Consider the following 25441-nt stretch of genomic DNA (forward strand, 5'->3'; position numbering starts at 1 on the left):
CCTCCTAGTTTCCACCCACTATGTCTAGAACATTCTCCAATGTCTCAGAAAATAGGGGGAGGCACCAGAGAAGCTGCTAGGATGAGTCACCCAGCCCTGAATCACTGAACCCTGACCCAGATTCCCAGGTCAGGCTTGGCCTTGAGCCAAGCAAATTTTTACCTACACTAACAACAAACCTATCTATATCTAGTACACATAGATGTGGTACATGTATTTCATGTTATTTCAGGTTATTTATACTTTCAGAGTGATTTCCCTTCACTTCCTGTCCCAGAGACATATCAGAAAGTAAGAACAGATCTCTTAAAAGTTAGGGGATATCCCTTCCTAAACAGGTGTCACCAAAATACATTTCTTCATTGGAAGATTTCCCCTTACCTCCCTTTCCTGTGACAACTCAAAATTTTGGATTGCCATTCATTTTCTGTACCGGAGACAATGGTCACCAGCAATAAAGACCTGACAGGGATTCTAACCCTTTCACATTCTATTCAAAAGCTGTTCAAAATCTTGCATTTATTTCCCCTTTAACAGCAGATGGAATCTAAGTAGAAGAATCTGCCTCCTGTCAGCATGCTGTAGAGAAGGACACTTGCTCTCTTTTTGGAAGCAGTGGTCTCTCTGAAAAGATCCAACACATCCTCTGCTGAGTTATACATATAGCTCTCCAATTAGCAGGGGGCTAATTGCAGCGTTATATAAGTCAGATCTCTGCAGAGAGACCAAGGGTGTACACAGCCTATAGAAGAAACATGCAAAAGTGACGGCAGAAAAAGACTGAGTAGTTCATCAAGTCTGCCCATTTTTTGCTTGTTTGTTTTTTTGTTTTGTTTTGTTTTTGTTAACCTCATTGTCTGAGTATAGATCTAAGTTTATCCCAAGCATGTTTGAAGCCATTTACTGTTGATGGTCTCACTACCTCTGCTGGTAGTTTATTCCAAACCTCAACCACCCTTTTAGTAAAATAATACTTTCTAAGATTAGTTTTGAACTTCCCTTCAGTTAGTTTGAGGTCTTGACCCCGTGTTCTAGATTTTGGTTTCATATTGAAAAAACTGCCTTTGTGAATCATTTTCACCCCCTTAATGTATTTATAGGTTTCAATCATGTCTTCCCTTTCCCTTCTTTCCTTCAGACTGAACATATTAAGTTCCTGAAGCCGCTCTCAATATGTTTTATCCCCCCCACACCTTTCACCATTTTTTTACCCGTCTCTGGACTCGTTCTATCTTATCAATATCTTTTTGTTAGTGAGGTCTCCAGAACTGGACACAATATTCAAAATGAGGTCTCACTAAAGATCTATATAGTGGAATCAGAACCTCCTTCCTCCTACTAGTGATCCCTCTAGTAATGCATCCTAGAATTCTATTTGCTTTTACCACTGCCTGGTCACACTGTTTGCTCATTTTGCAATCATCTGAAATAAGTACACCCCAAATCTTTTTCTTCTGTAGTGCATTAGGGTGTGCACCCTAAAGCTCAAAAACCATGTGTGTGTCTACATGTATATGGTCCGGGATATTGTATTGATCTCCCTGCCGACACAGTGAAAGAGAAGTGTGTAAGCACTTTGGCAGTGCCTGTAAGAGGGAGACCTTTCTTATCTTCCCGCTGGCACACAGAGCAATAATGTGCATGGGTTGATTAGGATGTGCCCAGGCACATCTGACACACCCTGTGTGCATGCCTATGAGAGAGACCTCTGCTTCCACTCAGAGAGCAAGCATTCGACTTTACAGCATGCTAGCAGGGGGAAAGCTTTTTATATTTAGGCATTGGCAGCTTTCTATAGAAAACAAGCTGTAGGACTTTACACAGGCTTGATACACCTGGAATCCATTTAGCTGATTTAAAGGGGAACTTCATTGTCTCAGTCAACATTGACTATGTTTAAAGGAGTTGTAAACCCTCGTGTTTTTCACCTTAATGCATCTTATGCATTAGGGTGAAAAAACTTCTCTCATTGAGCAGCCCTCCGTTTTACTCACCTGAGCCTGTTTGTTCCCTCAGCGGAGACGAGCTCTACCTCTCTGGCCAGGGTTCTCGACTCTTGATTGGATAGATTGATAGCAGCGCAGCCATTGGCTCCTGCTGCTGTCAATCAAATCCAATGACGTGGGCGCACCGGGGGAATTCTGTGTCTATGGATGCAAATGCTGGGCTCAGGAGTGCGCCCGCACGATAACCCCCTGGGAGAGCGCTTCTCCTAGGTAGTTATCTGATGTGGGGAGGAGCCGCGAGTGCCGTTGGGGGACCGCAGAAGACAATGATCGGGGCCACTCTGTGCAAAACAAACTGCACAGTGGAGGTAAGTGTGATATGTTTGTTATTAAAAAAAAAAAAACAAAAAACAAGGGTTTACAACCCCTTTAATCCTTATGCTGCTAGCATTAGTAAATAGATAGTAAAGTATAGTAGTATACTATATAATTGTTTTAAACAATTTATTCAGTTACTTCCTGGTCTCCAGGCCTAGGCAAATGATGTCATACATCCCAGGAGTCTTTAGGTGGGGAGGAGGGGCTTTCTCATCTAAGCACACCCTCCTGCGTGCATGCCTGAGCTAAAGGCAGATGGATTCCAGGAAGTAAATGCTATATGAATCATCTCCCTTTATTCAAGATGGCGGCAGCCAGAAATACTAGGGAGTTGTTTTTCAAAGTGATTTCTCAGCAAAAATAAAGCATGGAGACATGGATAATATAAATAAAGATCAATCCCATGATTTTTTACATGCTGGATTTTATCAGAAGTTCTTAGTATAATTTTCTTTTAATAAAATACCACACAGTTTTACACTATGAACCGAATAGATCTTCTGTGTATCACTCACGCTTGTCTAAACTCTTATAATTTGGAGTCTAGATCTCTGGAAAGCAAGCATTTCACATGATTCAAATTGGGGGTGCACTAATTATTTGTTCACTCACATTGGATATTCACTTCAAGGGACTGTGTTCACTTACATTGTTTTTTGTGTTTGGAGACTAATATGAGATGTTTATATATACAGTATCTCACAAAAGTGAGTACACCCCTCAGATTTTTGTAAATACTTTATTATATCTTTTCATAACAACACTGACAACACTGAAGAAATGACACTTTGTTACAATGTAAAGTAGTGAGTGTACAGCTTGTGTAGCAGTGTGAATTTGCTGTCCCCTCAAAATAACGGAACACACAGCCATTAACGTCTAAATCGCTGGCAACAAAAATGAGTACACCCCTAAGTGAAAATCTCCAAATTGGGCCCAAATAGTCAAAATTTTGTGTGGCCACCATTATTTTCCAGCACTGCCTTAACCCTCTTGGGCATGGAGTTCACCAGAGCTTCACAGTTTGCCACTGGAGTCTTCTTCCACGCCTCCATGACGAAATCATGGAGCTGGTCGATGTTAGAGACCTTGTGTTCCTCCACCTTCCGTTTGAGAATGCATCACAGATGCTCAATAGGGTTTAAGTCTGGAGACGTGTAGCGCCCTGGGGTTTAGTCAGGGAGCTCCTCACAAATTTACTTGCTAGGAGTAGTTACCCTGGTCAATTGCTAGAGATCCATTGATTTCTCCCTAAGTTTGGCCTTGTTGCACTTTTCTCTTCTATCGCTAGGTGGCCGGGTACTTGGTGGTACTAGATGAGAAGAACAACTCAAGGTCAGGTTATGGGTATATGGGGTATCTCAGCCAATAGGCAGGGGTTTTCTTGAATCCCTTGGCCTGCTGGGAGAGCCTATATATTCGGGTGAGGTCAGGTGATCTATGTTCTGTGCCACCTGGACGGCTGTCTGGGTGGACGTGTGTCATACACCCCAGACTGCTAGGCCGGATATTGAGCCTATCCCGGGGGCATTTGGCTGCCAGGCTGTGTAAGGGCCTATCTAGAATTAAGAGGGCAGCGCAGGGTTGGGATTGTGGCTTGCAGTTCAACCATAAGTGACGGTTCTGCCTGCCGGAGAACCTGACATGGTTGATGGTAGAAGGAAAGCTGTCGCCACTAAGGGACCAACCACCTTTACCAGGGACCACAGTGAGCAACTGAAGAAAGTACCGGAGCAGTATTCTCACCGAACAGGCAAGGTGGAGAATCGGGAAACTTCAGGTGGTGATCAAGTCAGGGACCCAGCCAACAGAGGTGATGCTTGCAGAGCAGCCTTGTGAGTCAAGCCAGGGACCAAGCCGGTTAGCAGGGGTGAAGCTTGAGAAGTATCTGGAGTGCCAAGCCAGGGACCAAGCAGGGATGCGTTGGGGACGCTTGAGGGAGATACCACCGCAAAGCTTTGAGAAGCTCCAGGGATTCAGAGTCAGTGAATCAGAGGGTCCAGTGAGAGACCAGGAGCTCAAGGGGCTGAAGAACTACAAGCAGATGTTGTAGTGAAGCAAAGAGGACCATAACAACTTGTGTTAGGAACTAAAGACTGTTGTCATAGGAGACAGCAATCCTGCACGTGCAGATGTGGTGCCTTGCTGGGGGCTTTTCCCCGTACTACTGTCCTCCTATTGAAGTCTCGGAGTCTGCCAATTAAAATTGCAACTGCTTAAGGGTGTCCTGAACCTAACCCTCTTTCCCCCTCAAAATATAAAAAGGACTGTTAAGAGAAATAAAACCTCTTTCACATCCAAGAAGTGTCTGGCGCCCAATAACTTTATCCACCTTGCACCCACTATGCCTCACAACCCACCACATACAGAAGGATGTCAGCTATATTTGGCCTTGAAGGTTCTCATTAGACTGGAGGAGGCTAGAGACTTTGCTACACATGCTTTACCCTCAGCTTCTTTAGCAAGGCAGTGGTCGTCCTGGAGGTCATTATCATGTTGGAATACTGCCCCGCGGCCCAGTCTCCGAAGGGAGGGGATCATTCTCTACTTCAGTATGTCACAGTACATGTTGGCATTCAAGGTTCTCTCAGTGAAATGCAGTTCCCCAGTGCCGGCAGCACTCATGCAGCCCCAGACCATGACTTTCCCACCACCGTGCTTGACTTGTCTTTGTACTCCTCACCTGGTTGCCGCCACACATGCTTTACACCATCTGAACCAATCAAGTTTATCTTGGTTTCATCAGACCACAGGACATAGTTCCAGTAATCCATGTCCTTAGTCTGCTTGTCTTCAGCAAACTGTTTGCGGGCTTTCTTGTGCATCATCTTTAGAAGAGGCTTCCTTCTGGGACAACAGCCATGCAACCTCTGCAGCAATGCTGGCAGCACTCATACGTCTATTTCACAAAGATAACCTCTGGATTTGACGCTGAGCATGTGTACTCAACTTCTTTGGTCGGCCATGGCGAGGCCTATTCTGAGTGGAACCTGTCCTGTTAAACCGCTGTATGGTCTTGGCCACCCTACTGCAGCTAATTTTCAGGGTCTTGGCAATCTTCTTTTAGCCTAGGCCATCTTTAAGTAGAGCAACAATTCTTTTTTTCAGATCCCCAGAAAGTTCTTTGCCATGAGGTGCCATGTTGAATTTCCAGTGACCAGTACGAGAGAGTAAGAGCGATAACACGATAACACCAAATTTAACACACCCGCTCCCCATTCACACCTGAGACTGTGTAACACTAACGAGTCACATGACGCCGGGGAGGGAAAATGGCTAATTGGGCCCAATTTGGACATTTTAACTTAGGGGTGTACTCACTTTTGTTGCCAGCTGTTTAGACATTAATGGCTGTGTGTTGAGTAATTTTGAGGGGACAGCAAATTTACACTGTCATACAAGCTGTACACTCACTACTTTACATTGTAGCAAAGTGTCATTTCTTCAGTGTTGTCACACGAAAAGATATAATAAAACATTTACACTAATGTGAGGGGTGTACTCACTTTTGTGAGATACTGTATATATGGGCACTGTTTTCACAATTTTTATTATTTTGATTGTTGAGCGCAGCAACTTATGTTTTATTTATATGGTGATATGGATGGATTGGGGGGGGGTTTGCTTTGCATATTAAAAATGAATTAGGCTTGTGGTTCTTAGATGCAGTGTAGTTCTGCTTTAAAGTGTTACTAAACCTAAAAACGTTTTTTACCTTAATGCATTGTTTGCATTAAGGTAAAAAAACATTTTTAGTTTCTCTGTGCCCCCCTTCCCCTGTGTGAAGGGGAAGAGAAGGGAGATCAGCGCTGTGCATGGCTACATCTATTCTCCCTTCTTTTCCTCCACACAGCATTCAAGAAGCAGCAGGAGCCATTGGCTCTTGCTGCTGTCAATCAAATGCATTGAAAAGGAAGGAGGGGGGGCGGGCCTACGTCCCCCTGTGTAAGTCTATGGAGTACGGCTCTGAAGACACACTGGTCGGGAGCATGCAGACCACGTTTCTCCCCATAGCAAGCGGCTGGCTATGGTGGACATAAAAAGAAGAGGAGGAGCCAGGATCACCGTCAGGGACCCCAGAAGAGGAGGATCAGGGCCACTCTGTGCAATACCACTGCACATAGCAGGTAAGTATAACATGTTTGTTATTTGAATTAAAAAAATATATATTTTAGTAACACTTTAAGGCTAAGTCAACAGTTGACAGCTTAGTTGGGCTTTGTGCATTGGTAACGCTCCAAAAAAAATAAAATAAATAATCTGACCCAAATGTTTCAATGAATAGATAGCTGAATCAAAAAATGTTTATATCTTTCCTGAAGTTAGGCTCCAATTTACTGTTTATATTTTTTGCAAACTGTAGGTTAGGAAATAAATATTTTCTTTTGTGCAAAGAAAACTAAAAAAAATCAAAGTAAAAAGCCATGTCAAAAAACTAGTTTGTCAAAAGTAAATAAATAAATAAACCTGCTCAGTTTGCTCCAAACAGAATTATTCTGTTTTTGTGAACAATTCTTACAGAACGTGGCGGTCCACAAGTATTTGGCTCGCTCAATCAACACGAATGTATGATAAAAGTTTTGAAAAACCGTAACAGCTCAGTTTTAACTCTGTTTTTGGTCATGTGATTTCCTGTTTTTAATAGAAAAAAATAAATCACTGCTAAGAGATAATCTTATCACTTGTAAGCCATATAGTTTAATATCAATGGGTTCTCTTGCGGAAAATACCCCGTGGAACTGAAAAACAGAGAATATTAAAGTTTATTTTTTGGCAGCTGGTGTTTGAAGAATGGAAAACAGCAGCTATATAAAAACAATAAGCTGAATTCCTTTGGTAAGAAAAGAAAAAAAAAAAAAAAAGCATTGCATGCAATCTCTACTACAGGGACATATGTAGACGCAGTTTTCCTTTGCTTCTCATATTTGCTTTAAAATTGTGTTTAATGTTGTAAAAAAAAAAAACATGCAAACACATGCACTGCTGATATCATTATTACTGTTTGTGGGGTTAGTAATTCAAGTAGGAATTTGTGTCATTATATTTTATTTGTTCATATTATTTTTAGTAGGGTTGCACCAATACCGTTTTTTTGCCCGGTGAGTCCGGGTGCTGATACTTTCAGACAAGTACTCGTCAAAATACTCGGTATTGACACCGATACCGGTATCGGTGCAACCCTAATTTTTAGCACATTTTTTGATATATCTATAATCTATATAATATACATTATAAGGCCAAACATTTGTGCACATGTGATCATCATACCTATATCAGCTTGTTGGTCATCTCAATCCAAATCCATGGGTATGACCATGGAGATGCCCCCAACCATTCTCTTTATGATTATAACAGCCTCACTTATTTGGGAAGGCTTTCCACAAGATTTTGGAGAGTGTTTGTGTGAATTTGTGCTCGTTCAGATAAAAGAGTATTTGTGAGGTCAGGGACTGATGTTGGATGAAAAGACCTGGCTCACAATTGGTGTTCAAATTCATCCAAAAAGGTGGTCAGTAGAGTTGAGGTCAGGGATCTATGGAGGCTACTCGAGTTCCTCCACATCAAACTCATCAAATGATGTCTTTATGGAGCTAGCTTTGTGCACAGGGGCAAGTCATGCTGGAACAGAAAAAGACCTTCTCCACACCATTACTACAATGTTGGAAATGCACAATTGTCTAAAACAGTGGTCTGTAAACTGTGGCCCAGAGGCTGGACATGGCCCTTTGCCTAGAAAAAGAGAAGGCTGGATGGCCGCACTCCTGTGCAATTTCTTTATTCAAGTGCCGGATACAAAGGTGAACTAAAGTACAGGTATCATCTTACATGTTTCACACCAAGGTCGGGTGCTTGCTCATAGCTCCAGCTAATATGAGTAAACACCCGACCTTGGTGTGAAACATGTAAGCTGATACCTGTAGTTCACCTTTGCATCCAGGACTTGAATAAAGAAATTGCACAGGAGTGCGGTCGTCCAGCCTTCTTTTCTTTTAAGTATCTGTTTGCATACAGGGCTTGCACCCTCGATGTGGGATAGAGGCTTTTTGGAGCAGAAGGGTAAGAGAAACTGCCTTAGAGCGATGTACATGTACATATATGGCCCTTTGCTTTCATCTGGCCCTTGGGGCACTATTTTATCCACTGACACTAACTAAGGGATGCAATTCTTCCCAATGACACCAGCATTGTTTACTCCTACTGATGCTGCAATATTTTCTACTCCTAATGGTCACGGCCTGGCCCCCCTAATGTCTGAAGGATAGTAACCGGCCCTTTGTTTAGAAAGTTTGGAGACCCCTGGTCTAAAACATCTTTGTATTCTGTAGCATTACCAGTACCCTTTAGTGAGGACACTGAGAAACTCAATGACTTGGAAGGGCTATATATTAACTACTGTTCATGTTCATCACAGTGGCTTAGTGTTAAGCACTCTAGCACTGGTGTTCTGAGTTCCAAATCCATCCAGGAATGACACTATTTGCATGGAGTTTGCATGTTCTCCCTGTGGGTTTCCTACAGGTACTCTGGTTTCCTCTCACACTCTAAAAACAAGCTAGTAGATTAAATGACTCCAATCTAAACTGGTCATAGTAAGCTGTAAGACCTAACTTCTGCACCTGCTCGGGCACCCACTTTTAAAAATATATTCGACAAGATTGTAGGACGTGGGTCTTTGGGACTATTCTGAAGTCTAGGAGGAGGGTGTGTGGTCCTTTCTCGTCCTGCCTTGGGGGGGGGGGGGGTCTATCTTTGGGAAAGCCCCTCAAACAGTACTCATTGGTCAGCTTCAGCTGACCTTGAGGAGCAGGGTCCATCTGGTCTTTTGACTAGATGGACCTGAGTGTGCCTTTCCCCCAGCAGGAGTCTTGCTCCTGAGGGAGTCTTTCCTCTTTGGGAGGGGACCATTTGATGTACCCTAAATGCACTTTTTTGTTCACATACACTTTTTTGGTTTAGATATTGTGTTTTGTTTTTTGTCCACCGGGCCTTTTGACAAGATGGACTTGAGTGTGCCTTACCCCCAGCAAGAGTCTTGCAACCCAGGGAGTCATGGAAGGGTCTTTCCTCTTTGGGAGGGGACCATTTGACGTACCCTAAATGCACTTTTTTGTTCACATACACTTTTTTGGTTTGGTTATTGTGTTTTGTTTTTGCGCACCCCACTGTTCGAAAAAAAAAAAAAGGTGTGTGCATGTATGAGATAGGCACCTAAGATATTAAAGTAGAACTATAGGTAACACTTTTTGTTCTCATTTTGGATAGAGCAAGGAAGGGTGATAACCCCTGTCAGTATTCTTTTTTCCCAAACAGGAAGAGAAAGGAAATCCCTGAAAATTAGGGGAATGTCTTGGGGACCCCCAGGTCACCAGAATTAGTGTCCCCATTGGAAGATTTTCCCTCTATTACTTTTCTAGGGACAACCCAAAATTTGGGATTTTCCTTTACTTTCACTTTCAATGATAATGGTAAACAGAAGAAATCAAGAGGATGAATCTCCTTAATGGGGACACAGACAGCAATAAAAACAGACAAGCAATCTAACCCCTCTCCACTCTATCCAAAACTAAAAAAAAAGTTTTGCCTTTAGTTGTACTTTAAGGGTTTACATCAACTTTAATAGTATTTACTACCCCTCTTACTCCATTGCATTTGTACAGGTTTTTAAAGTAACTGCTTATTACTAAAAACTATAGACAGAATGTGAGAATATTGCACTTTTACTACATTTAAACGCTAAAGTAGAACTAAACACACATTTTTTTTCATTTTGGATAGAGCAAGGAAGGGTTATAAACCCAGTCAGTTTTTTCTTTTTGCAATCTGTATCTTATTGGTGAGATGAGATTTTCCTTCACATCCTGTCCCATAGCTACAGCAGGAAGTGAGAAGAAATTCTTACAAAATGAGCGTATACCTGGTTGTCACCAGAACTAGTGTCCCCATAGAAAGAGTTCCATAGGAAGAGTTCCCCCCAAAACTAACAAAAAAGGACTTATATATGGCTGAAGGGGGGGTGTAAAAACATGTGATTGAGATGAATTTTTGCCACCCCCAACTGCTCCCCCTTAACCACTTGCTTACTGGGCACTTAAACACCCTTCCTGCCCAGGCCAATTTTCAGCTTTCAGCGCTCTCACACTTTGAATGTCAATTGCGCGGTCATGCAACACTGTAACCAAATTACATTTGTATCATTCTTTTTACACAAATGGAGCTTTCTTTTGGTGATAGTTAATCACCTCTGAGTTTTTTTATTTTTTGCTAAAAAAAAAGAAACAATTTCATAGTTTGTATATACATTTTGAAAACAGGTCATTTTACTTCTTCATTGATGGGCACTGATAAGCTGCACAGATAGGCACTGATAGGTGGCACTGGTGGGCATTGATGAGGCAGCACTGGTGGGAACTGAAAGGTGGCACTGATGGGCTGCACTGAAGGGCACTGATAGGTGGCACTGATAGGTGGCACTGATGGGCACTGGTAGGTGACACTGATAGATGGCAGTGATGGTGAGGCACTGATGGGCACTAGTAGGTGGCACTGGTGGGCACTGGTAGTTGGCACTGATATGCACAAGTAGGTGGCATTGGTGGGAACTGGCAGGTGGTACTGGAGGGCACTGCATAGCAGCAGTGCCTCTCCCTGTTTGGGACAAATGTCCCTCTGTCAGAATCCGGTGTCCGGCTTTTTTTTTTCCCTCATGCTGTCAGAGAAAAAAAAAAAGCAGATAACTGATCTTCAATGTGCACCTGCTTTAACTAAGTCACTTAGTGACAGCAGAGGGGGGGGGGGGGGGGTGTCCCCTTACTCTGCCTGTAAAGTAGTGCATCTGTAGCATGCATAGAACATGCTGCAGAAAAAATTACATTTCTAAAAAAAAAGGGGTAAAATCACATTTAAATTAGCTCGCGGCTGCAATTGACAGCAACTGGTTATTGAAAAAAGGAAACAAAAAAACAGTGTGCTCTCCCCAGTCCATATCAGACCCTTCGGGACCCAGCATGCACCATGGGCAGTGCCACCAGGTGACGCCGCCAGGTGGCTCCGCCCTTTATCTATATAATAATATATATGAACTGTCAAATAGTGGAGCCTGCAGTAGGCAGCCAGCCTTTATGGACGGCGGGAGCATTTTTCTTTCTTTTTCGAGTTGGCGGTGCAGTGGGCGGCATGATTGACAATGGATTTACATCTGGGGACACTGTTTTTTGTTTTTTTTTTAATAAAGGAGTTGTCAAAAACTGTCTCTGTGTTTTTATTACTTTTGACACAATTTTTTTTAAATGGGTAGGGGTAGGTAAGGACGTCGCGGCCCGCTTCCCAGCCCCGTTCCTTAACAACCAGCTTTTACTGCACCCTGATTGGGCAAAGTTTTGCCCAATCAGGGCGCATAATGCACTGTGCAGGGTGGTTGTGTCAGTTTCATTCTGGGACACTGTATTGTCCCTGAATTAAGGTGCCCAGGACCTGGGACAGAACTGCAAAATGCGGGACTGTCCCAGGCAATCCGGGATATGTGGTCACCCTAAGCGGCAGTCCTTGACCGCATGTGTAAATGAACCTCAAGGCTAGGTTCACAGTTGCTTTTCAGCACAAAACTTTAGTTAATTCCTAATGGCACCCCTATGCATCTACCAACGTGTGTGCATTTGCATCTGCCAAAACACATAGGGGGAGATTTGCATAGTTACCAATCAGCTCCTACCTTCGGCTTGTTCAACTGAGCTTTGACAATAAGCCCTGATTCACACTGAGCTGAACTAGCACAATTTCAAACTGGCATTTCAGTCCGACTTCGGGGGCGATTTGACAAACATCTATCGGACGGTGTCAAATCGCATGTCAAAATGGCTGGATGAGAACGTGGGCTAAGTGTAGGTTCACAATGAATTCACGGGTTCATGCACAGATGTCTATTGAAATCACCCCCAAAGTCGCCAAAAGTAGTGCAGGAGCTACTTTTGGGAATCATTGTGGTGCGTCCCATTCGAACGGTGCGGTTTCCGGAAACAGGCGGCGATTTGGCACGTGACTTGACATGTCAAATTGCCCCAATGTGAACGGGGGCTAAAACCTGGAAGCTGATTGGTTACTGTTCACAGCTGCACCAGAATCTGTGTGCTCCAGTTTTAGTAAATCTACCCCATAGCAACAAAGTATCAAGCATTTTGGTATAATGCAATTTTTTCAAAGGGTCATGCATTTCTTTAGTGCATTTTTCACGTAGCCTAACTGAAGATGGCTGTATAGTAACTAGCAGCATTTCTGTGCATTTGACTCTGTGGATTCTTCAATCATGTGTACAGATGTAAGGGAAGAAAATAAGTCAACGCCGCTATTTACAAGGTTTATTATCTCACCGCCCCGCCTACATTCACGAAAATTTGTTCCATATTCGGAGTCCCGGTTTAAAAATAAATGAGAACTACACAAGGAGACACTGCGAGCATTGGTTCCCGCAGATAAACACCAAAACATAACATGCTGCGTAAAGTAATTATTTAGCGGTGGCTGGCCTAATTGGTGGGGAGTTCGCACAATCACTGCGCTGACCTATGGGATGGGCATTTCCTGCAGTTAATGACGAAGCTGCCGGCTTTTAGCACTACAAGACAATCATCAATTTCCAGGAAAGTTCTTCCCCTGTGGCCATTATTGCTTTAGAAAAAAGTTCAAACGCTCGCCACTAAACTTTCTTCCTTTCATTCTCAGATAAGCGGAGCACATTATCATCAAAGGCTGCGGAGAAGAATCCAAACATTGATCAAGCCTGCAGTGTGAAGAGAAAGCGGGGAAAGATAGGCTGCGACCGGCCAAAATATGGCGGGGACTGCAGGACGACTTACCCTGATTCACCGCAAATCTCAGCTTCTGTATGGTGGACAGGTTCCCACTGACCCTGTATAAACCGTCTGCATCTAAACCTAGAAAAAAAAGGGAGAAATATTACATGTTATCTACCAATACAACATAATACACAGCCGGGTGCAATGCATTCTGGGATTTCTCATTTTAAAGGATAACTCTTGTGGGGAAAAAATATAGCGGGAAAAAAAAAAAATATATATATTTATATATTTATATATATATATAAATATAGAGCAAAGAAAAAAAAAATATATATAGATATGTATCTATGTATCTATGTATCTATGTATCTGTCTATCTATCTATCTATCTCTCTATCTATCTATCTATCTATCTATCTATCTATCTATCTATCTATCTATCTATCTATCTATCTATCTATCTATCTATCTATCTATCTATCTATCTATCCACACACTGTATACATATAAATAAAACAAAACAACAAAACAAAAAAATACACACACACACACACACACATATATATATATATATATATATATATATATATATATATATATATAAAAAACATATCGGTTGCGCTAATCAATCATATTATACAAATGAGAATGATTCAAATATTTTAAAACAGTCCACAAGTGATGTTATATGTTAAAATCATGATGTCAATCTGCACCGTTCACCACCATAGTGATCATTAAAACATCAGTGCCTCAACAGCTGAAAGGCTCGCTTACCAGCTCCAATTGATCCCTCATTACGTTTATGTTAGATTATTTTATATATATATATATATATATATATATATATATATATATATATATATATATACACACATACACTATATTGTTATAGTTATATTGTTATTAGTATTGGGACGCCTGCCTTTACACGCACATGAACTTTAATGGCATTCAGGTCTTAGTCCGTAGGGTTCAATATTGAGTTGGCCCACCCTTTGCAACTATGACAGCTTCAACTCTTCTGGGAAGGCTGTCCACAAGGTTTAGAGTGTGTCTATAGGAATGTTTGACCAGTCTTCCAGAAGTGCATTTGTGAGGTCAGGCACTGATGCTGGACGAGAAGGCCTAGCTTGCAGTCTGTTCCCGGTTTGCAAGCTGACAGATGAACAGATAGCAAAACAGATGAAAACCTCTGGAGATTTCATTACCATTTGTCACATGTGACCAGGATCCATCCTTTCTGCCATTCATCCTCACAGGGGATAAGACCTGGTGAATCCAAGAAATTGGTGGAATGGTGTTCACCATCTTCCCCGGGACCCAAAAAGAGTAAAAAAATACACATAAAAGAACAAAACTAGCAGGTGAGCTGATTTACAGTTTAGTATAGCCCTCCAGCTGGCTATTGGTGATAATTAAACAAGTCAAAGGGTGCTGCTGCTCTCTATAAATCCTCTGGGTGGCAGGAACACATCTAGATAAAAACACAAAAGAAGAACGCGCAAAGCCACCCTAGTGTAACTCGGCTTTAATATGGTAAAGTTAAAGGGGTTGTAAACCTTCGCCGTTTTCACCTTAATGCATTCAATGCATTAAGGTGAAAAACATTTTTCAATGCAGCAGCGCCCCCGAGCCCCCCTTATACTTATCGGAGCCCCGAAATTTGCGCAATGGGAACGAGCACACCAGCTCCGGCCGGTATCTCGTGTCCTGATTGGATAGACTGATAGCAGCGCAGCCATTGGCTCCCCTGTTGTCAATCAAATCCAATGATGCGGGGGGCGGGGCCGAGTCATATATTCGGCGGCTATGGACGTTGAATGCTGGACTCGGGAGCACGCCCGCAAGGTAACCCCCACAGGGAAGTGCTTCCCCGAGGGGGTTATCTAATGCGGGGAGGAGCCGCGAGAGCTGCACTGTGGAGGTAAGTGTGATATGTTTGTTATTTTAAATAAATAAAAAAATTAACCCTTACAATCACTTTAAAAACACTACAATAAAAGCTGGAAGCTAAGGAAGGAGGCCACGCCTCCGAAATGCATTGTCATGGCAACTGTGTGACGTCCACACTCTCTTCCCCCCTGTATCCCGCTCATGTGGGTTTCTGTGTCCTCGGAGAGCAGCGCTGGCTGGACTGGGCTTATGGGCATTAGGATCTGCACGTCAAGTGTGGTGGTGGATAGCCTCGGATGTGCTACCAGGATCCGAGCAGCTAGGTTGAATGTTCATGGCTCCCCCCTCCCCTGTCAGGATCTTGAGGTGGTTTTAGGAGTGCGGCCACAGTGAAATCCAGTGGTGGCTGGTGAAGTTTTTGGATGGGGGGTGCCAGACCCCGCCCTTCCTTTTTGACCCCTCCCACTTGGTGAAAATGGGTGTGGTTTCAGCAAAATAGTGGGCATGGCTCTAAGGTGGTGTGGTTAGCGTCTGAGATGAACGAGGAATGGAGGGAGAGGGAGGGAGAGAGGGAGGGACAGCAGGCCCAGATCCTACACAACAATAGAATTATGTGTATTCTAAAAAGTTTAACAATCAGCAGATAAAGATACTCCAAACACCTGGTGTTAGCACTTCAATCATCCCAGCACCATGGTTGTTTTGGTGTCAGGATGATTGAAGCACATTATTTCTAATATTACATTGTAATATAAAATGACCCACCATAATGCAGAATCAGTGGGAGCCCTGAGCGTGTCACTTTAAACGTTACCTGCCACCAGATGCCATCAGGTGCCCCCAGCAGAGTCCATCCTTACATGAGGTGCCCCCAGTGGAGTCCCTCCTTACATGAGGTGCCCCTAGCAGAGTCCCTCCTTACATGAGGTGCCCCCAGCAGAGTCCCTCCTTACATCTGTGTCCCTGTCAGCGGAGTCCCTCCTTACATCTGTGTCCCCATCAATGGAGTCCCTCCTTACATCTGTGTCCCCAGCGGAACCCCTCCTTACATCTGTGTCCCCAGCGGAACCCCTCCTTACATCTGTGTTCCCAGCGGAGCCCCTCCTTACATCTGTGTCCCCAGTGGAGCCCCCCCTTACATCTGTCTCCCCAGTGGAGCCCCTCTTTACATCTGTGTCCCCAGCAGAGCCCCTCTTTACATCTGCAGCAAGGTTCTCCTCACATCTGTGTCCACAGCGGAGCAGCAAGGTCCTCCTCACATCTGTCCTCCTTCAAGCTGCATCTGTGACTCTCCCCAGCTAGTTCCTGGCTTTCTCCATGTGTTCAGTGGAAAGGGGAGGGGTCTCCCCTCTCCACTGAACACAAAGGGATTAGTCCTCATGGCAGCTATATTTTTGTAGCCCGCCGGAAGTGACTTTGTTCTCACACTGAGAACAAAGCACCCGGTCGGGCGCTGGGCAGATGCTGCTCGGCGCGATGGTTTGTGCAGCAAACCAGCTCTAAACCCCCCCAATGAAGCGCCGCATCTGCAATCTCGTGATTGCATTGACATGGCGCTTCCCATAGTGCACTGTGTCCGGCGCCTGAACACAGTGCACTTAGTTAACGGACATTTTTTTACAATTTTTTTTCTTAAAGGGGTCGTTTTAAAGATTTTTAAAGATTTTTTTTTTTTTTTACATTTGTTTTTTTTTTTTTGGTGACTACGGGGGGGTGGGGGCGGCGGCGGTGGCGCCTGGGTGCCCCCTATGGACAGGCCACCACTGGTGGAGTCCTTATGTTGTATCTATCTTCACACAATGTGAGTTTGACCATTGTAGTGTTTTTAACTTTACCATATTGAAGCCGAGTTACACCGAGGCGGCTGTGCGCTCTCTTCTCTTGCGTTTTCACCCAAAAAGAGTTTTCTGTTTCCCCGCCTGAAGAGCGTCATGAAAGGCGGACGTTTTGCGGATGTGGCAGCAATCCAAAAATGTGTGACAGCGGTTTTGCTATCAATTCCTAAAGAGGCTTTTGTTGAACTTTGCCAAAAGTGTGTTGTGAAGGATGGTGATAATTTTGAAGGCCAGTAAGAGCCCTTTCACACTGAGGCGGTTTTTAGGCATTTTAGTGCTAGAAATAGCCTCTAAATAACGCATGAAAACCGCCTCCCATTCATTTCAGTGTGACTTTTCACACTGAGGCGGTGCGCTTGCGGGATGTTAGGAAAAGTCCTGTAAGCAGCATCTTTGGGATGGTTTTGGGAGCGCTGAAATGAATGGGCAGCGCTTCGGAAGCGCCGCAACACGGGCGTTTTTAACCCCTTCTTGGGGGTTAAAAGTGCCCCGCTAGCGGGTAAAATACCCCACTTAAACAGCACTAAAGCACTGATCGTTTTCCGTGCGGCTCAAAGAGAAAGGGGTCTAAAGGTAATTTGTTTGTATCTTCTGTTTTGTTTGGTTTATGAAACCATTCACCAAACTTTTTAGACACACCTCATATTCCAGATGCTGTAGACAGTAGTTATAGTTGGCATTACACAATATCAGAAGACAGTGGCCTGACTACCAGAGTCTACTAAGTCTGGTGATACACGTAAAAATAAGGTGATAGAATGTAAGATATTCAAATATCAGAGACAGTGATATTGTACTGTATATATACTACAAATATATATGTAGCGCTGACAACTTTTGTTGTTAGTCATATGTGTGTTGTAAAAGAATATAAGTTGATCTAGTGCCATCTAGTGGACAATTGAAAAGGTACAACACTTTTATGTTTTATGATTAAGAGAAGTGACATGGAAGTGATTGATTGTTTACTTCTGAACATTAACTATGACCTACCCACAATGCTCCTGGACAAGAGAAGAACCGAACTGCATTGTGGGAGGATATAAAAGGGCTGGGAGCGGCCATCTTAGGTCTCTTGTTCCTGGGATGCATGGCCTGCCAGCAGGACTCTGTGAGTGTGTGTGTCCCACAGGGTTGCGGCCTACCTTGTGAAGGAGCGGAGCAGCAGCAGGGATCCTGCCATCGTATCACAGTGTGCTGAAGCAGCAGAAGTGATTGTTCCGGAGACCAGTGGGGGAGGTAACCGAGGACTCCCGGTCGTTAGTAAACAGAACAGTGTGACGGCGTGCTGGTGACTCCATACGGACTGAGAACTGCTGAAACGGAGACATCCATCTGCCCGGATCCCGTGTGGTGAGAGGGTTAACACCCGGAACTTTGTTTAATACTACACACACTTAGGACGGTTACAGAGTATTGCTGGGACTGATAGTCCCACGGAACAAGTTAAGTTGGAGAACATTACATTTACATAGATTCCAGTATTCAAGAACTGATACTAGATGTTTGTCTTCTTCGTATAAGAACACATGGATTATAATTGCCTTAGTGTATTACCTTACACTGCGCAATACCCAAGAAGAACCCTCTGTGGATTACAATTACAAATTTGTAGCTAGTGAAGATTGAAGACATCAAGACTATCTCTTTTATTGCAGGGCCCTGCATTTAGTTACAAAAGGTAGTGACTTTACGGTTTAGAGCAGGGGGAGCTCCCTGGTACAGATATATATTTAGGTATATTTGTGTTTGTCACCAAGACTGTTATAACTGTTTACTATACTGTTGCACTACGTTGGTGTGATAGTGCAGTCACTGTAATAATTCTTTATATAAATATATCATTTATCCAAACAAAGAAGTTATTTTGGTTATTACAGAAGTTTATGTGCAGTGTTGTTATTTCTCCTGTAGGTGGAGGTACAAGCACCCAGGTAGAGGTAAATATAAATATAAGTGTATATTGTGGGTTAAAGTTGGTATTAATATCATTACAACACTGCACTACAGCTGTGTCAAGGGGATTGAACAACTTAAGTGGGGTGAACAGAATAGAGGATAGGCCCAATAATAAACCAGCAGCTCCACCGAGAGTTATTGCTACACACACATATATATATATATATATATATATATATATATATATATATATATATATATATATATATATATAAAATATACCCTCTGATTCCCCCTGCATTGAATTGTGTTGTAACTGTACTGTCTGCCCTCATGTTGTAAAGCGCTGCGCAAACTGTTGGTGCTATATACATCCATACACACACACACACGCACAGATAGAGAGAGAAAAATAGATGTTGAAGCTCTTGATTTCTCAAATGAAAAATATCAGATCATCGATTCCGAAACCGTGAATAAGAAAGTGTAATACTGTGACTCAAACACAAGAGTTTGCACAATAAAATTTCCTGATAAGTGGAAGAGAAGAACTTGAAATCCCTTCACAATTATCAGCTTTGTCTAGATAGACAAAACCACACACCCAAAAGTATTACAAAGCTCCCTGTGAAAATTACCCTTACTGGAATGGAGCATGGCAATGTGTGATGTATCTGTTTAAATATTACCTGCTTTAGCAGTTAAAGAGGCTCGAACCTCACATTTTTAATTACCCTTTGTATCTGCTTACTGGAAATAAAGGGATGAAAGTGTAAATGTTGCCTTGCTGTGATATTGTAGCTGGCTTGTAAAATGTACTAGTATGCAAACATCCATTGATATTTTTTTTTTCTCCAATTTTTATGTCCTATTGGAAGTTTGATGTTTGTCCTTTTACTTTGGCCATCTCAAAGGGTAGCCAAACGCAAGAACATTAAATGTAATAATTTGTAGCTTATGGTCTTTAAAGCGGAGCTCCACCCAAAAGGGGAAGCTCCACTTGTCTGCCTCCTCCCCTCCCCACTGCCACATTTGGCACCTTTTGAGGGGGGGGGGGGGGGTCAGGTAACTGGTTTTGACAGGTACCCTCTCCCGCTTGTGGCTCAGTTTGTCGTGGCGAACTGAGCAAGAAGTTTACCCCTCTTCCACCTGACACTTCATAGGTCCCAGATTGCGGTCTATTCACAAAGCGTAGTAGAAACCCAAATGTGAAGCGGTAAGGCCAGTTTCCCTTAGCCAGCACCCGATATCTAAGGTTGCCACCTCATCCCTTTAAAACTGAACACGTATTAATTACACAGGTTCTGTGGCTGATGAAGGTGGTAATTACACCCACTTGGTGCTTTACCTGCATTTAATTAACCTCAGAACCTGTGTTCGGTTTTATTGGAGAATTGGCTTAGGCAAGGACACGACTGGATGCCTGGACAGGTAAGGGACTTTTAATATTAGGGTAAGGGCCCTAATATTAAAAGTCAGCATTTTTACCTTTTTTACCTATAGGTAAGCCTGTACTAAGGCTTACCTATAGGTACAGTTAATATCTCCTAAACATGCACAGTTTAGGAGATGTTTACTTTTGATGAAGGGAGTGCATACCGTGCCATTCCTTCAGAGTCCCGTTCCAGGAGAGACGTAATTGTGGCTCCGGCCACTCACACAGCTGGAGTCTTGTGAACCCATAAGGAAGACAGAAGATGGAAGTGCCTTCAGCGGTGACAAGGTTTAGAAGTGTATGGGAATGTTTGACCATTCTTCCAGAAGTGCATTTGTGAGGTCAGGCACTGATGTTGGGCGAGAAGGCCTGGCTTACAGTCTAATCTCTAATTCATCCCAAAGGTGTTCTATCGGGTTGAGGTCAGGACTCTCTGCAGTCCAGTCAAGTTCCTCTCTAAAGACATGGATGAGTGAGTTTTGGGTGGAGGAACTTGGCTGGCCTGCACAGAATCTGCATTAGAGCGGAGACTGCGAGCCAGGCCTTCTTGTCCAACATCAGTGCCTGGCCTCACAAATGCACTTCAGGAAGAAAGGTCAAACATTCCCATAGACACACTCCTAAACCTTGTGGACAGCCTTCCTAGAAGAGTTGAGTTATAGCGGCAAAGGGTGGGCCAACTCAATTGAACCCTATGAACTTAGACTGGGATGCCATTAAAGTTCATCTGCGTGTAAAGGCAGGCATCCCAATACTTTTGGTAATATAATGTAAATATATATATATCAAAATTTTGGTACTTAAATGGCCAAGTACCCAAAAGTGTCACATAGGTGGAAGGGGAATAAGTCACGTTACCCCGTTTTTATAAGGACTTGGTATTTTTCTTCACTACTGGTGGTCTCAATAATTTTGAGCTGCTGATGGGATTGCAATTAAAGCTTATGCTTTTGTTTTGCCCAACATTGGCAAAACGCAGTTTTGCTCTAAGAGTGGACCATCTCTTTAAATATATATATATATATATATATTTTTTTTTTTTTTTTCCCTTGCCTTCTCCCTCCTTCCTCTCTCACATTTGGCATGTGGATGAAATGCGCTGTAGGACGCTGGGTTCCAGTAGAGCCCTGTGGCACATGTGCAGCGGTGTTTCCATGCATATGGGAAGACACGCCGCTGTTGATGTCCAGACAAGTGATGTCTCTGTGCATGCAGAGACTTTCCCCTGTGCATGAGCAGATATGTCATTAGACTTTGCCGGGACCCGAAGGCTGGGCAGAGCCCTTTGGCATATCTTCACAGGTGCCGGACAAAGATGGTGGCACTGGGGGCACAGGGGTGAAGGTGAAGGAGACTGAAGTTCCTCTTTGAAGCCCAATTCACACCTCACTGTTTTGTAGCTTGAAGCTCAAAGCTACAAAAGTCACCTGAAGCCAAATGCCTAAAGTTTAAAAAAGTTCTGGAGCTTTTTTTTTAGCTCAAATTGGGCAGATTTGTGTGTTTTTGGCACGGTTTTATTTCCATAGAGATTATTGGAAATGCACGTTTTGCGCATTTTTGTGCACTTTAGTGCCTTTTGTAATTTATTATTAATATAATTATTATTATTATTAGTAGTAGTAGTAGTAGTAGTAGTAGTAATAATTTATTTATTATTTTGTGTTAGGGTTAGGATGTTTATTTCTTATTATTTTATCATTCTTTTTTCTTTTTTTTTCTTTTTTTAAGGGTTAGGGGTTCATTATTTATTTATTATTACATAATAATTTAGTAATCATTTCTTGTATGTATTTATTATTTATTTATGATGATTTTTATATATTTGTGTATTTATTTTACATTTATTTATTCATTTATTATTAATATTATTATTATTAGTAGTAGTAGTAGTAGTAGTAGTAGTATTAACGCCCTAACCCTAACAAAACAAATAAATTAATAAATAAATAGTAATAAAACAATAAATAACATTTTAACCCCTAACCCAAACCCTAACCCCTAATCCTAACCTTACCTTAACTCTAACCCCTCACTCAAATCAAAAGAGAAATAATAATGAATTAATAATAATAATAACAAAAGAAATAAAAGCTGACGGAAAAACTAAAAAATCTGAAAAACATAGCAAAAAATTATGCGACAGATTATAGGTTTCTCTATTGGCTAATAAAAAAACAGCAAAGCTCAAAAATGCTGTATAAAAACATGCAAAAGTGGGGGCGTGTCCTGGACATGGAGGAGTGAGGACGTGCTTTGCCTCAGCTCCGCTACACCGCAGCACAAAATTAGCTTTAAGCAGGGGGATACTCACTTCTAAAAGATCCCCCATGTCACAACGATCACGGCAAAGCTCCCAACCGACCAGGACCGACAGATCGCGGCAGGGGCAGCTGGATTCTTACTTCTCCGGGGCCCGAGGACTAGGCCGGGAAGCCTCCAAGATGGCGCCGCCCGGGAAGGCCCAGAAAGCCACAAAATCCTCCCAGCCAGCAGCAGCCACAGCCCGGACCCTGAAGGGGACAGCTTCAGCTTCAGCAGCATCTCCGGTGCCATCCCCAGGGTCGGTGAGTGATTCGGCCCCCTGTGCCTCCCCTGCCTCATTAGATGGCCGCTCTGAAATATCTGACTACCTCTGTGATGAGGATATCAGGCGCCATATTATGTCATTACCCACTAAAGAAGACCTTGAACGTTTTACAAGCAGGGTGGAGAAAGCTTTCACAGAAGACATTGCTCAACTAAAGGCTGACACTTCCCACCTGGGTAACAGGGTAGAATCTTTAGAAGAGAAGCTGGAGGAGGTTCTCCCCACTATTGCCCTACTGCAATCTAAATGTCAGCAACAAGACCGGCAGATTGAAACCCTATTATGTCAGCTGGATGATGCCGAAAATCGCAGCAGAAGAGCGAACATTAGGATCCGGTGTCTCCCAGAAGCCACAGCCCCAAGGGACATTATCCCCACGCTGACAGACATATTCAGAGACATATTGGGCCTATCTGCCTTGGCTCCAATAGAAATTGATCGAGCTCACAGGGCACTAAGACCCCCCTCTCAGGAGGTGGACAACCCCAGAGACATAATGTGCAAACTCCACAAATTCACCCTAAAAGACAGCATCATGCAAAAAATGCGCAACAAACCCTTCTACGATTTTGATGGTGCACGTTTATTCTTTTACCAAGACATATCTAGATGCACTCTTATGCAGCGCAGAGCCCTGAAGCCCCTCTTGACGGCGATCCAAGATGCTGGCCTTCCTTACCGCTGGGGTTTTCCCTTTTTTCTACAGGCGACTAAAGAAGGAAGACAAGTCACGCTACGTAACAAAGATGATCTCCCACAGTTTCTGTCCTCCCTGGGCTTAGACCCAGTGGACTTTCCGGATTGGAGAATTTCATCTGGCATATCTGGGATCCCGGTTCCCACACAATGGTCAACTGCTACCCGTAGGAACCGTAGAAGGAACAGACAGCTTCAGAATCAAGATGCCCCCCCCCCCGGCTCCTCCATTATCCGTGATTGAAGGGGTAGTCCCTCCGGACTCATACAGTGATCATGGACATCCCCTGTAGTTAAGATATGGCCCCCCTCTTTTCTTTTATTTGGAACTTAGACCCTTCAATGTCAGCCTTATTACTTTTCGCTGAAATCCAGTTGGTTGTGACTGCAGACCAGTCAAGAGACATGACTAATAACAAACAATTTTTTCCTTATATACATATTTTTTATGTCTTGGTAGTGGGTGGGAAAATGTGAACCCCAGAATTTACTGCAGTAGCTTATCCCCCCTCCCAACCCCTAACACCTTTTAAGATGCGGTGTGTGGAGACGGGGCCCCGTTCTCCACCCTGTGCTTAGGCCCACGTTCCCCCACGTAGGCCACCCTATATTGGGTACAGTCCCTATTTGGGGCAATAGGTAAGGTCTGAGGCCCCCTTCTTTTTTCCGAGGGAGACCTCCCACCTATAGATGTATTATTTACGGACTTTGCTAATGCTTTGTCACATTGTTTATGTTACTTTAACAGTTCGTTCTCTTTTTTTTTGTTCATTTCTCCACTCACTTTCCTCCCCCCCCGCTCTGTTCCCCTCCTTCCTTTTTTCCTAGGAGCAACCCAAGACCTCGGATGCTGCGCCGGGCGAGTGAAACCATTCGACATCTTGCCTACCATTTATTCCGGCATGTCTACTATTAAGGTAATATCTTACAACATAAGAGGCCTATGCTCCCCTGGGAAAAGAAACAAACTTTGGTGGGAACTTAAGAAATTAAAAGCTCACGTGGTTTTCATACAGGAAACCCATTTCACCTATCAATCCTTGCCTAGATTACCTACCCATTTATTCAACCAATGGTTCCATAGCACCTCCCCCACGTCTAAATCTAAAGGCACTACGATTGCGATTCACAGGAATTGCCCCTTCCAGCTTTCGGACAGCAAAATAGATCCACTCGGCCGTTATGTATTTCTGAAAGGAATCATAGCGGGAAGAAAATATACATTCGCCTCGATCTATGCGCCCAATTCTAACCAAATTACTTTTATTGATAGTGCTCTCGACCTACTAGCAGACTTTAGGGAAGGCTATGTCATTTTGGGAGGGGACTTCAATGTTAGCCCTGACCCTCTGCTAGATACCTCCAGCTCTAGACATTCACACTCTTATGCTTTCTTAAAACATTTCCGAAAGTCTTTCCAGTCCCACTTGCTACTTGATAGCTGGAGGGTCCTCCATCCAAAGGAGAGAGACTTCAGCTATCATTCGGCAGTCCATGATGTATACACCCGCATAGACCACGTCTACGTGGACCGCCCCACACTGGAGCTTGTGCATTCCGCGTTCATTGGGAACATTACTTTATCCGATCACGCACCAGTGGGGGTGACCCTAACACTCCCTTCAGGTTCCCGAGGAGCCTGGACGTGGAGATTGAATGAAAATTTGTTGGATGATACAGCGGCAGTTGCCAAAGTATCAGAGACCATCACAAATTATTTCAATGAAAATGTGGCGGACGATATCAGCATGGGCATAGTGTGGGAAGGCCACAAAGCAGTGATCAGAGGGGAGTTAATATCCCAGGGGGCTAAACTTAAAAAGATGCTTCAGGCGGACTTTGAAAGGGTGCTGGCCGCCCTGCAGGACGCGGAACTCAAACATAAACAAAATGGAGGCCCTGAGGCGTTGCAGAGGTTAACTGAGCTAAGAGACTTGTTTTTACGCCTGCTTGATCGGCAGACCCGTAAACAAGCC

The 25441-nt window shown here is 43.4% G+C and overlaps 1 protein-coding gene across 2 annotated transcripts in view; it reads right to left on the reverse strand.

Annotated features, from left to right (window-relative positions):
• The window catches only part of ARHGAP15 (Rho GTPase activating protein 15), a 911406-nt gene that overhangs the window by 267392 nt on the left and 618573 nt on the right, over positions 1-25441 (reverse strand). For both annotated transcript variants that reach the window (XM_073634231.1, XM_073634232.1), the window contains exon 12: positions 13175-13252. In XM_073634231.1, the coding sequence (XP_073490332.1) occupies positions 13175-13252 (78 nt within the window). The remainder of the gene's footprint in view (positions 1-13174; positions 13253-25441) is intronic.

This window comes from Aquarana catesbeiana, linkage group LG06, assembly GCF_042186555.1.
Source record: "Aquarana catesbeiana isolate 2022-GZ linkage group LG06, ASM4218655v1, whole genome shotgun sequence".
Lineage (NCBI taxonomy): Eukaryota > Metazoa > Chordata > Amphibia > Anura > Ranidae > Aquarana > Aquarana catesbeiana.